General features: G+C 38.3%; 1 protein-coding gene across 3 annotated transcripts in view; it reads right to left on the bottom strand.

Annotated features, from left to right (window-relative positions):
- rgs14 (regulator of G-protein signaling 14) overlaps nt 1–14,158 on the bottom strand; it is a 37,902-nt gene that overhangs the window by 15,741 nt on the left and 8,003 nt on the right. For 2 of the 3 annotated variants that reach the window (XM_002938062.5, XM_004912854.4), the window contains 5 exons: nt 12,222–12,365; nt 10,172–10,336; nt 8,070–8,193; nt 4,909–5,018; nt 994–1,197 (listed from right to left, as the gene is read on the bottom strand). In XM_002938062.5, coding sequence (XP_002938108.3) covers nt 994–1,197; nt 4,909–5,018; nt 8,070–8,193; nt 10,172–10,336; nt 12,222–12,365 — 747 coding nt within the window. The remainder of the gene's footprint in view (nt 1–993; nt 1,198–4,908; nt 5,019–8,069; nt 8,194–10,171; nt 10,337–12,221; nt 12,366–14,158) is intronic. The other variant, XM_031898836.1, reaches the window with a different exon arrangement.

Genomic DNA, 14,158 nt, shown 5'->3' with positions numbered 1-14,158 from the left:
ATTTTACTGAAACATGACATTTCCATGAAATACAGATTTGTAACTTCTGATCAGGTCAATGGAATGTGACAGCTGGCCTCATAATGCTGGCCATGTAGTCCACAGCAACCAAATATTTACTTTTGTTGTCTACATGGCAGCTAACTGATCAAAGCTAATTGCTGATTGGTTGCAATGGGTTATTACACTGGTAATGATTTACCGAGTGTTAATAAATGTGCCTTATAATTAATGATCATTACTCCTTGTGCACTGTGGACTGTAGTTTTATGGCTACAGGAAAAATATACCGAATTGGTGCCACTATTCAAACCCGCCATCTTGTTTATCCCAATGATCACTAAAGAGAAGTAGGACAAACTGCTAGACATAACTGCAAAATGGTGGCTCTTAGAGCCTAATGTACTAAAGGGTTGTGCCTCGTTCTTTAAGTGCTGCTAGTGTTCTACCTCCCTGTATGGATAAACAAAATCATGCGCAGATGCTGTCAGGTGTAAGAAAGCCCTGTACCTAATGCCTCCCTAGTGACTTGCATCCCATGGCATTCTCTACATTGCCTGTCCAGAATAACATATAAGTTAGGTGTACTGCATAGGGCACATTTATGTTTCAATAAATGCCATCACTCCTGTTTGTGGCTGTGTTCGGCAGGCAGTGTCCAATACATAGAAAGCACTCTTTGCAATGACTTAACAATAGAATAAGCAGACCCTGTAGTCGTCAGGGGGGCCCAGGGCCAGTGTGCCCGGCCCATCGGGACTGCTTTCTTCATTGCTGCATATAAATCTCTGCTCCAAATTATTAATTATTGCAAAGAAAATCCATATGTTACCAAAACTATATTACCTTAGTTTTTCATATATCAATATATATTTGTGTAGCAGCAAAAATACTGCAGGAGGCAGGACAGCTGACTGCATAAATACAAACATACAATACAAAAAAACAAAAGACATACATTTCTGGCACTATAGCGGCACTATGGCATGGTACCTGTTCATTTCCTACTAAGAACACTTTCACATCTGTGAGACAATATCCACGTTTTTCACAAACCCCAGCCAGCATGTCTCGGATGGTTAAGCCTTGTTTGACAGCTGTGAGCGAGGCGGTGCCATCGGGGAGATAGACACAGCAATATTTTATTGATTTAGAATCTGCTTCAGGGTCAGCATTGCCAGTGCTCGCACCTTCGTTCTGCGAATAAATGGGGGGAAAAAAAGGCCATTAATGAACGCTTGCTAAAGTTATATTGATTGATACTATGTTTTCTCCTAAAAAATAAATGCATTAAAGGAGCAGGAAAGGTAAACTCACTTAGGGGTGGCCCTGAGACCCTGGGCCAATGTTCCCTCTAAGCACACACAACAAATTCTGGTGCTCACAAAGATTTTTGTGTTAAAACTAAATTTTGCATCTATTCTGACCTGAACACACTGTTTTTAAAAATCATTTTTGGGGGGGGGGTGGGGTCACCAGTGATATTGGATATACTGGGAATATCCCAGTATTTACCATATTACCAGATACACAGTTTATTTTTAATTGCTTTTAAACTATGTGCAAATCATTTTGGATGTTTTTAACCTTCTAGAAATAAAAGTTTTATTTCTGACACCACCAACCAGCAAGACCTTGACACTTATTTAAGACTTACTGTACCTGTAACAACTCGAGTAACTGAGGCGGCATTTTTTTCACTGTATAGGCAGTGCGATCCCCTTTTTTCCACTTTGCCCTAATAGGGTTTTGAGACAATTTATCTACTTTTGGAATTATCAGCACGCCTTAAAGCTTCTAGCTACACTATGGGAGACATCTGTAGGGGTGGGAGGTGCAGGGCCAATTTTTTTTTTTCTCTCCCTTTCTCCATTTATTTAAAGCAAACATTGCCCTGGGCCGGTGCTGTTGTTTGATGCAAACTGTATTGGTCCAGGGAAACTCTGTAGGAGTACCATTTTGCAATCTGTTTCATCTTTGTAAATCCACTCTGCAGCCCTAGGCCAGGTGCGCAGGTGCAGTAGAGTGAAAAGCTGGATTTTTGCTTGTAAGTTACTTTTGTGTACTTTTACTCTACTAACCATGTACACCCGGACCAGCCCATTGGGAGAATCTGGGAAGAAAAAGATGAATGTGTAGTGCTCTTACAGTAGTATCCTGGGCTGATGCAGCTTTCAGTGAATAGGAGCACTGGCCCAGGGTATCAGGTCAGAGATTATATCATTGCTGGGTGCCTCCCAGTAATTATATCTTTATTTCTCAATTTCTTGTAGTTCTCGTAGGTAATTCAAAGAACAATTTATCTTTAAAGAGCTAAAGACCTTTGAATGAAAAGCTAGTGAACAGTATAAAAACCTAGGGCTACATCTAAGTATAATAAAAACAAAGGCAATGACAACAAGAAAACAGCTCACTTTACAGTTGATGGTGAATACACTAAAGGGATAGAGAATTTTTACTTCCTTGGATCTAATTTTAACAACAAATGATCCTAATTTTTCCCCAATATTGGCATCTGAGGGCTGCTGCCCTTGGCACATTCCCTCACTTGCCTGTAGAGATGTAGCGAACTGTTTGCCGGCGAACTAATTCGCGCGAACATCGGGTGTTCGCAAGTCCGCAAATTCGCGAACTTTTCGTGATGTTCGCAATTTGGGTTCGCCGGCACCGAAAAAATCGCAAAACTTACGATAACGGTACGAATTCTCCGAAAAAATCGCAAAACTTACGATAACGGTACGAAAAAGTCGCAAAACTTACGATAACGTTACGAATGATCCGAAAAAGTCGCAAAACTTACGATAACGGTACGAATGATCCGAAAAAGTCGCAAAACTTACGATAACGTTACGAGTGATCCGAAAAAGTCGCAAAACTTACGATAACGGTACGAATGATCCGAAAAAGTCGCAAAACTTACGATAACGTTACAAAAGCTCCGAAAAAGTCGCAAAACTTAAGATAACGTTACGAAAGCTCCGAAAAAGTCGCAAAACTTACGATAACGTTACGAAAGCTCCGAAAAAGTCGCAAAACTTACGCTAACTTTACGAAAGCGCCGGAAAATACGAAAAAGTCGCAAAATTACCGATAATTTCGAAAAACGGCATGTGTCAATTTTTCAGAGGTTTTTGCCCTTGATCCCCCTCCTGCATGCCACTGTCCAGGTCGTGGCACCCTTTAAACAACTTTAAAATCAGTTTTCTGGGCAGAAATGGCTTTTCTATTTTTTAAAGTTCGCCTTCCCATTGAAGTCTATGGGGTTCGCAAAGTTCGCGAATATTCACAATTTTCGGCGGAAGTTCGCGAACAGGTTCGCGAACTTTTTTTTTGAGGTTCGCTATATCCCTACTTGCCTGTATTAAAAATACAGACTTAGGAATGGCACCGATCAAATAGAAACCCCCAAACCATATATTTTATGGCATCACAGCTTTAGTAATTTTATGACAATGCTGTACAGAATTAAAGGGCTTAGTATATAGAGAGAAAGCAAAACAAATAAACTGATACTCAGCAAAATCATATCTGATCTGACCACTCTCTGATGTATGAAAAGACCCAGTTCACTGGATAAGGCAAATGGAAAACAGAAGAATTGAATTGGAAAATGGTAACTGCCAATCTGATGGATGTAAATATATATGTTAGAGAATAGCAGCCTCACACAGCAATTGTTTATTGGTTTCCGGGGTCAGTGACGGATGGATGTATCCAATCACACAATTAACTTGTTGGAACTTATTTATAATAATGATACAGCTTAATAAGTAGCTCTTTTTACTAGTGATGCCCCCCCTCCCACCCTGCTTCTATGGTTATTCAGGGAGAATTCATTTTGGGCACACTGGCAGCAAACTCAGTGCATATGCACCTGCTCCCTGAGGAGTTTATAGAAGTGCTGTAGTGATTTCAACTTTCTGGGGTTAATGAGACTAGGATACTGGTCACATGCCCCAGGTTTTTTAAACTAGGACCCCTAGGAATATATGTAGTCACAGTTATTCGTGCAATATAAACTGACTCTAATTCAAAAAATAAAATAAGTATACTGATTCGCCAGCATTTTCAGTTCAGTTTTAGTTCTCCAAATTCTGAAATAATGCCATGTACTTTTCCGTTACATAAGACGGCATGTTTTATTCCGTATTTTAAAAACAACACGGTATTATTAGCAATGCCTGTGTTTCGGTTCTTTTCTTACTCACTCATCTTCTTTATTTTATTGAGCCTTCTATAGGCTGCAGGGGATCAGTCATTTGCTGTTTTGTAAATCATTCTCATTTTCTACATACTCCGCAGCGTACACATAGCTATTCACACACAACCAGCACCTGGCCCATAGAGATGCCGGAACATAAGCAGCTTTCCCAAGGCCACAAGTACATAAGTATTTAATCAGTATGGGTGTGCTTTTCATGCTGTATTATGAGTCTATCTTGTGACTCTTTTACACCATAAGTAAGAGAAATTCAGCTAGTTCCTACTCCCACATATACAATAGCCAGTAAGTTCCATATTTTGCAGAATATCTATGTTTAGATGCCAGGGGCCGAAAAATATCAGGAACAGAATAATATGATGCACTCAATCACAAAAGGACTGACTTTTAGTAGTTACAGAACCCCACTGATTATGGTTTTCTATCGTAAAAAAGACCCCATGTGCCCCACAAAACAATAATCCTGGTGCTGCTTTCCACATTCTTTATCCAGCACACAGTGCAGAGAGCATCACGAAGGGGGCACAAATGCTCCTAGAATCAGCACTAAGGGGCACACTCATGCACTAATAACCCCTTATTTCTATAACTTGGCTTCTGAATTTGACATGGTTTTGCTTCCTTTCTCTGTGCTGTGGTGGGGAACATAGTATTATGCTTTTGAAGAAGTGAATATATTTAGATACCTCAGACTTGCTTGTCGGCGTAGAGTTGAGACCCAGCTCCAGACTAGTATTGGAATTAAGTGATATCCGTGATTCCCGGCGAGATGAAAGTCCATTGCTGTCCAAATCTTCTGTGAAAGTGCATGCAACAGAATGAATTAAAAACTGCACGTTGAAGTCTGCACATGATTTATAAAAAGCATACACATATCATACCAGTTTGGCTGCGTGTTGTTTAGTACATCCAGTGGCATAAGGAGATTTTCTGAAATACTTAGCATATATATACTGTAATTATGCATCAGTACAGATTGACACTGGCCTATGTTCTGCTGGGCAATGCAGTAGGAGAGGCTGCTGCATCTATTAAGAATGAATACTGCTACTATCATTGACTGTAACAGCTTTGTTATATCTGCAAATGCACAGAAATGTGGCAAAAACATGCCTAACTGTATGAATAGTGAAAACTGTATGAACAGTGAAAGTTATGGAACGCTTAAAGTATGGGGTCTTTAATCACTTTGTATTTAAAGTATGAAATCATATTATAGGACCAATATACACCAAGGACATTTATGTTTGTTTAAACTTTGGTGTAGTGGCTGTGGGGTCAGTTAAGAATTTTTATTTAAAGGAATCATCGCTAAATTCTTATAGTGCAGAGATCAGGGCGATTCTATGTCCTGAGCTGTCCTGAGGTGCCTCCTGTGATGCCGCCTACCTTAGGATGGCTTTCTTTTACTGCACTGGAAAGGGTCTTGGGGGGGGGGCAGCATCACTAGTGCAGCCACTAGAAGAGATACATTTCCAGTTTAATAACCAAACATTTGGCTCTGAAAGTTACCAGGAGCAGATTTTTGCCGCCCCTGCTAACTTGTTGGGTCCTGCGTGTGAGGCAAGTTTCTCAACTGGCAGCTAATGGCAGCAGCGCCCCTGGCAGGGATTCTATACTTGTGAGTAGGGACTCAAAGATGTGTTCCCATGTTATTTATAGCCTGTACACCCTGGTCAATATGAATGCAGTTACATTGTCTGACACAATATATGAGGGGAATAATTGGTTCTAAATTAATACTCACCAAGTAGTGTGTAAAGTGCAGTTTTGCCAGCCTTATTGTGGCTGCAAGAAGGATATACACTAGAATGCAATTACAGCCAGTGCTGAAATGCACAAAACTGTGCTTGCCCTTTGATGCTAATTGAACAAAATTGCCATGAAAATCATGTGTGGATTACATCACTTCTAAAGTATGGTGTATCTCAATTCTTAATGCACAAGTGTGCTGTGTGTATTGACAAATGCTACTGTGGGAACTCTGGAGCTACCACTATCTTTGAGGCGGTGATAGCTCCAGGGTTCCCTGGGTCAATAGACACATGAGCAGATACTAGAAATTGGACTTTGGGAAAAGATAGTATATATGGGGTGCCGTTTTTCCAAAGAAACAATTCAAACAGTGGGAAGATAGACCAGTAAATGGACTTCAAATAAAACTTGCATGTTATTGGATAATTAATAAATACTTGCTTCTTATTGGTTCAATAATTTGACTGACAGTGTTGTTTCACAGAAGGGATATTTTATCAGTTTTGTGGAACTGAGTATTCATTTTGTTGATAGAATGAATTCTGTGCTATAGAATTTTCCTTTTTTGTCACAAGCATCTATTTTGTCATGAAAATCTAGTTTGGAATATGCTAGTCAGTTCCACCATTATATATTTTGTCAGTTTGTTTTGTTTTACATAATTCATTCTGTAAAAAACTAGTTCTGCTGTATGGATGTTATACATTTGTGAGACAGAATGCTTGTTAGAATTTACAGAATGCCATTTGTAATATAAAAATACCCTTTTGTGCATAAAATTGATTTTAGTCTCAGAAATATATCTTTTGTATATTTGTTACCAGTGTATATAGCCACACATTCATTCTGTGTACTGGGGATTGCTCTTTGTATACAGAATGTATTTTTGTAGACAAAATGTTCTTCGGACAAACGGCACCCCATAAGTATAAGGGCTCCCATACAGCAGTACATATATACATTACACAGTTCTAAGTTATGCAGGTATGCTACTAAATTTCATTAAAATGCTTATTATTCTGCTGCTTTGAATGCATAAGTAGAGGACATGCATTGGTCTTTTTAACTAGAAAATATGGTGTCGAAAATACCACGGTATGCCGTGTTTTCCTTTTGTTGAATCAATTGGTGCCCTTTTTAAATATAATTGTAATATTGTCAATGCTGTCATTGACAACAAAAGAGATCACTGAAATTTTATGTACTATAGATGTTCAGGTAAAAGCTCTAGACTTCATTATTCCAGGCTTCTCAATGCACATTACATTTAGAGAAAGGTCACCCACACTACACTATGAGGATTTGGACATCAGCTAAAATCAGAAGCCATTTAAATGCTTTACTATTACTCAAAGGCAAAGCTTATCTTGTGCTACTAAAATACAGTTATATATATATATAGCAGTTGTAAAAAATGCAGAAATGCAGAGTAGTGGGAATAACAAATATTTGTCCTCACCCAATGATTTAAAGGGCAAATAACATAAAACAAGTAAATAAATACAATTCAGATACAGGTATGGCACCTGTTATCCAGAATACTTGGGACCTAGGTTTTTCCAGGTAAGGAATTTTCTTAAATTTTATCACAGATAAAAAAAAATTCTTAAAAATGTAAATTATTAGATTAGAGTGGAGTCTGTGGGAGATGGCCTTTCTGTAATTCGGACCTTACTCATACAGGCATGTCAGTAAAGTTAGTAAAGTAGACCTATTGTGAGTAAAATCTGACTCATTTGCAGTTTGGTTTGCTCACTGGCTATTTGGGGGAAATTCACAATAATGGAGTAAGTTTTACTTTGCAGTTGTATCCCATAGCAACCAATCAGAAGCCAATAGTAGTCAACAGCATTAAGACAAAGATTTGAATTGCTTACTATAGGTTAGAATGCCAGAATCCACTCTGTGTTCTTTACTTTAGGAATAAAGGGGTTTGATCCCACCTCTGACCCCTCACCCTGCTGGAAAAGGGGTTGAATAGTTTATTTATTTTAAGGGACGACTCCCAACAAAAGGAAAAGGTTTAGGTTCTGTTAGCATTTCCTGTTGCTATAGCAATCAAGATGCATAATGATTAGTTAAATTAGATTACCTTTGGAATGTCCTTTTCTGTCCTTCTTCTTAAAAGATCTTCGATGTGATTTGTCTGCAACAGTTTCTATGCCTGCCCCTTCGACTCCAACTGGCAGAGACTTCCCAGCCCTCAGTTTCTTTTTCTACATATAATACATATTTATTTATTTATTTATTTGTAAGCAGCAACATCACACTCTTAGTAGATATCACAGTAGTCAGGTTTGCATTTACCTATGGGGAAATTGGATCAATATGGTACATATTTGTGGCTAATTGCTAAGACCCCAAAAATTGTATTAGCTCAAAAAATGTGTTGCCTTCGGTTATTCAGAGCTGTTAAGTCACCTGTCTTTAAGGGAAGGCCATAGATTCGTCCAACCCAAAGCCTGCAAAAATATATGCACACTAGCTACAGGTTATGCCATGGTGCCACCATAAAAACAAATTTGATATAGTAGGTAAAAGAGCATTTCTGAGTCTTAATGAAAAAGGAAAGAACATATTTAACAACAGTATAATCTTATTGAAATGAAAAGCAAAAGAAGGAGTCTCATATCAGCATGTTATATGTTATAATGTGCATAGTGGTATATGAAAAATAAAGATTAGAAGATAAGCCATCCAATTGCAGAAGTAATAGCAGACCAAATTAACTGTTACAATATTACTATTGTTTCAAAATGTAGTTGATAATAGCGATGTGGGTGTTCACAAATAGTTGACCCACAACTGACCATTACCAAACCCAGATCCAGTCCTCCATTGCATCATCACCTATGTACACATGCCTGATCCATCCTATTGCTGACCACCACATCAGCCTGCTATCCTCCTGTGACTGACCTAAATACCAGTTGATAAGTGTAGAATTGTTGCAGAACCTGTATCCAGATGGAAATGTGATTAGAAAATCCTCCATATTTTGACCTCCCAAAAATGCAATCAGCACACTGCAGTAGAAGACAGCTACTGTATGTGGTAGTTCAGAAAGAGTGAATTTCTATTTCAATAGAAACAGAACAAAATGGCAATATCCAGTTATTCCAGGACATAAAGCTTAGTCCTAAAGTTTACATACACGTATAATAAAGATGTCCAAACACAATTTTCTACAACTTCACTCTTATCATGTTACCATACATTGCCTAAGTTAAGTCAACTACTTTGTTTCTCTATGAGGTCATTTCAAAGTAATAGCTTAGAGACAGATTTATTCAGCTTTTATTTACCATATATATCTGATATTTCCTTATTTTTGTTCTAATTACCACACCCATGCTTCACAGTTGAGATGGAGTAAAATCCTCAGCCTTCTACCTTTAAATATAGCAACAATCATTACAGTTCTGCTTTTGTTTCATCTGACCAGTGAACCCTCCTCCAAAGGGTTAGCTCTTTGTCCTGGTGATCAACTGCAGACTTCAGTCTGGCTTGTTTATGCCAGCTAGTTGTAGGAGCTTCTTCTATGCATGACAGCCTGTCTGGCCATGGTGATGGAAGACATTCTTAATGGTTGATATTGATACTTTGCTGACTAATGCTTCCATCTCCTTCACTAGTTTGTCGTTGTTGTCCTGGGGTTCAGCTGAACCCTTAGAAACATAATTAAATCATGTCTGGGAGTTAATTTGAGCCTCCTTCTTGAACAATGCAGTGTGTGTGGCCCCAAGATTTATTATATTTGCATATTATTGTTTGTACAGATGCTCATGGGACCTTCAGCTTTTTGGAAATTGTTCCTAATGAGAAAGAACTTGTGAAGGTCTCAGCTGAGTTGCTTGGAATTTCTCATGGTATCAAAGGAAAACAGGAAATGGCTCTAAAGTAGATTTGAATACAGCCTCAAGTGCACTTCCATTAACTCCACATTCTGGAATCTTCATGACTGTTTTAAGAGAAGTCAACTTGGTATATGTGACTCACGGGAAATCAGATATTATTACTCTGAAATGACCACATATAGAAATAAAGCATTTACCCTATTTGACACAGACAATATATGGCAATTTAAAAGCAAAGCTGTAAAAAACATAAAGACTCTACAGTACTTTCTTGAATTTTTGAACCTCCCAGTTTTTAAATCTCAACTCAAAATGCGCAGTTTAATAATATATATACCTTTACTGCTCCAGAAGCGTGAGCACTGCAGCCTGCAACTGGATTGGTTGGGGAGAAGTTAAGGTTGGGAAGAGGTCGGCCCTCCACTTCTGCCAGCATGCACTCCTGGTACAATGATGACTTGACAAAACGGGCATAGCTGTCGAACTTCATTAAGTTGAAAATCTACAGATTGATAAGTGAATAATGTTACTGAATCTGAACCAGAGTGGGATGTTTTTTGAAATACTGGCAGCTAAAACTCAGCACCAATCCCCGGCAAGCAAGATCAGCAAGGTATGTTGGTGATCAATTAATAAGACCTCTAATAATAGTAAAAACCATGCTGAACCATGTTTATGTTTAAAGGAAACAAAAACCATCAAGAGCAGTGTTGCTCCACCAAAATGTTGCATACAACTGACAAGATATGCCAACATAATATCAAGGGACAAAGCATGCTTGAAGCTGCAGTCCAACAACAACAGAGCTGGAATCTTGCATAACATTGCACAAAAAATATTTCATGTTGTGGAGAGCCAGAGGCCCGAATGATACAGCAAGATCATCCTAAGGGACCCCTGAAATCTCTTTTTACATCTAGCTCATACAATTCTTAACAGTAGCATTAAAGAAATATTTTAACTGTGAACACCTAACCAGCACTACTTGCACTTCTAAGTTTGACTACAGTATAATATTGACAGGCAATATTTCACTATAATGTCAGTATGTAATGTAACAACAAGATGACCTATGAAGCACTGGAAGGTATGGTTCTTAATAGAGAATCCTCTTGCACCTGTAATTAAGTGTAATTAAGAAGCCTACTTTAAAGAGCTGACCAAACAGGTCAGTTTTAGGGAAGGATTTACATACTCTTTAATGCACAATAACATGTTATTTGAGTTAATTACTTGGTAAGACACTGCACTGGAACAGAGGATTCTGGGAAATTAATCCTCAGGTCAGTGTTAGCTTGCCAGGCACAGTGCTTGTTTTGTACTTACAAAATACAAATACCACATAATATTAGATTTTGAAGACACAATATAAACCATTATAAACCTGAAAGAGTAGCTAATGCTAGAAACTAAGTTGTAGTTACCCAATAATTGGTAGATTCAAGTAGAGTTACATTTCATACAGGGTAACATGACCAAACAAAAATGAAATATAGGATTTTTATACAAACATGATAATTTCATGTTATAGCTATCTACAGAACTATACATTAGACTTCAAGCTTTAGGGTAATGGCACCCATTGCTTGATATTTCTTGATATTGCAATTTTACATGAATGGCTGTTGCTTGTCACTACCCATGACAGGCAATATTTGGCCTAAAATGCACATTCGCATGACGGGAGCCGAAAACTGCATAACAGGTACCTAGGAAGTTATTGAAATACACTAGTGAAGAAACACTACTGGCTTCATTAGGGGGTAATAAATGTACCTTAGTGCAATTGCTTTGCACACTACATTTACTATTTTCTTCATTTTTGTGTTTTCAAATTCACAAAATGTATATGTGCATTCATATTTGCAAATATGATGAATTTTAACACACTGGTCCCTGCAGTAGATCTTTGTTTTGATATGTGTATGATGGCCCACTGATCCTGACATCCCTGTATTAACATATTGGTTTGTTTGGGAACTGGGCAGGTTTGAAACTTCATCTTCTGGTGCACCATGTTGCCCCATGTATGGTGGAGTGGCAGGTGAAAAAGTGAAGAGGAACCACAGCTCTTCTTTACTGCGATGTATGGCCCGTCATGTGCTCTCAATCCATTTGGCCCATGGGCACATACCTAATTGGTCAATGTATGACCGCCTTTATATATTTGCTTCATTGTCAGTTTGCATTTTTTTTTTGCAATGAGTTCACAGCACAAACCAAATCTGATAGCACTTTAAACAAAACAAATAATGGTAGGAATAATGTTGCCCTACAATGCTTTATTTATATCCCACAATGCCCAATGTGACCATCTGTCTACTTCCTATCTCCTAACAACCAGCAGTGTCTTATTTAGGTGCTTAGCAGTGAGGAACAGGTCTAACCTGCAGTTGCTGTGCTTTAAACAGATCCGGGGAGGGTGTTTCCAGCATGTCTTCTGTAATAAGAGCCTGCTGATCAATATTGACTGGACACAGGGAGCTGCTTGAAAGATATTCATTGTAGATCCTGTGAGATTCTTGCAAGAGCTGCCACAAACAGACAAAAGAAATTATATTTACAAATTCTGCATCAGAGATGCAGCCCTCCAGCTATTGTGAATAGCCAAACAGCAGAATATTTAAGCCTTTCAGTTATTTGGCTACAGTGCAACATTGGTAAACTGAATATTGTACAGGTATGGGACATGTTATCCAGAAACCCATTATCCAGAAAGCTTCAAATTATGGAAAGACCATCTCTTACAGACTCCATTTTAATCAATCAATTTACATTTCTAAATATGATAGACCAACAGGAATAGAGAAAGGATAAGGAATTAAATGCACTGAGGTCTAAAAATATTTCCCTTTCTTTACTATGATATTGTTCTCTGGTAAGATCTTCATGATCTGCACTTGCATTTGCCTTTGACACAACTGAACTGCACATTTCCTGACTGTGCAGAGAAACCGCCATCATTTACAAAGTGGCAAAAGATTTCTCAGCAGATTGGCAGCATGCTGAGTTCTGCTTTATATCTGTCAGAAAACATCACTTTAGCAAACTCACAGGTGAATGCCAAGTGCACTTCCCACACAGCCAGCATACTGGCAAGCGGGGTGGACAGAGCTCGGCATATTGTGGGAATGTTTTCTAAATATTATTGTGTCTTGTTTTTTGGGGTCAGGCCTTTGTTGAAGGAACAGTAACACCAAAAATGGAAGGGTTTTTACATAATTAAAATATAATGTACTGTTGCCCTGCACTGGTACAACTAGCGTGTTTACTTCAGATACGCTACTATAGTTTACTGTATATAAATAAGCTACTTTGCAGTCATGGGGGCAGCCATTCAAAGGAGAAAAGAACAGATTACATAGCAGATAGCAGATGAGCTATGTAGAAGAATGGTGTTCTACAGAGCTTTTATCTGCAGTTTAACCTGTGCCATTAAGCCCTGTTTCAGTTGGCTCTGTTGCTACACAGCAGCTTGTTTATATAAACTAAATTAGTGTTTCTGAAGCAAATACACAACTTTTACCAGTACAGGGCAACAGTACAATATGCCTTTAAATAATGACTTTTCAAATTGCTTTCATTTAAAATTTTAACAGTTTTTAAATTGTACAATAGCTTGAATACTTTTATAATATGCTTCCCATGCAGCTCAATAAGCCGCATAGCATTACGCAGCCGCTGTTGCAGTCTGACACACTAATTGCTGACATTTTGCTACACCTACTAAGAAGCTGTTTCTAAACAACTTTGGGGGCCACCCCCCTTATAGAAGCCCAATCACAAGGCTATTAAGGCTGATATTTAGGAAGAAAGCCTATCTTCCTCCTGTTAGCCAAATTAATGATAATTTGGGTGAGATATTAGATGAACTTTTGTTTCCTGTCCTAGGTGGAACTGTATGAATGCCTGAAACAACAATATACACAGTATATTTGTAACCATGTTAGGACCCTGAACATGGATTAAAGAAAAATACTAAAAATAAAAAGAAGAAAAGGGGCATGATTTGCTGTGTACTTTATAATAGAAGTGGAGTTGTAAATGTGAAGTCACCATTTAACATCCAGCAGCAAAACTAGAGGGGGGTTCAACTTCAACCTGCTCCCCCCCCCCCCATGGGGCCCGACGGAGGTCCTTTGGCACACTAAGGATGGCAAGTAAACATTATCATTTAAGTTTGACATCACTACCATAATCTGACAGACTTGGTGCTATTCATTACATTTAAAATAAACAAATTTTTATGATATTTAGTCTTCTTTAAAGCCACTTAGAACTAATGTGAAAATCAAAGGGTGCAATATTTCTAAAGTAAATTGTA

Source organism: Xenopus tropicalis, chromosome 3 (genome assembly GCF_000004195.4).
Source record: "Xenopus tropicalis strain Nigerian chromosome 3, UCB_Xtro_10.0, whole genome shotgun sequence".
In the NCBI taxonomy this organism is placed as follows: Eukaryota; Metazoa; Chordata; class Amphibia; order Anura; family Pipidae; genus Xenopus; species Xenopus tropicalis.
Note: the sequence above shows the minus strand (reverse complement) of the source record. Positions and strands in the feature narration are given on the sequence as shown.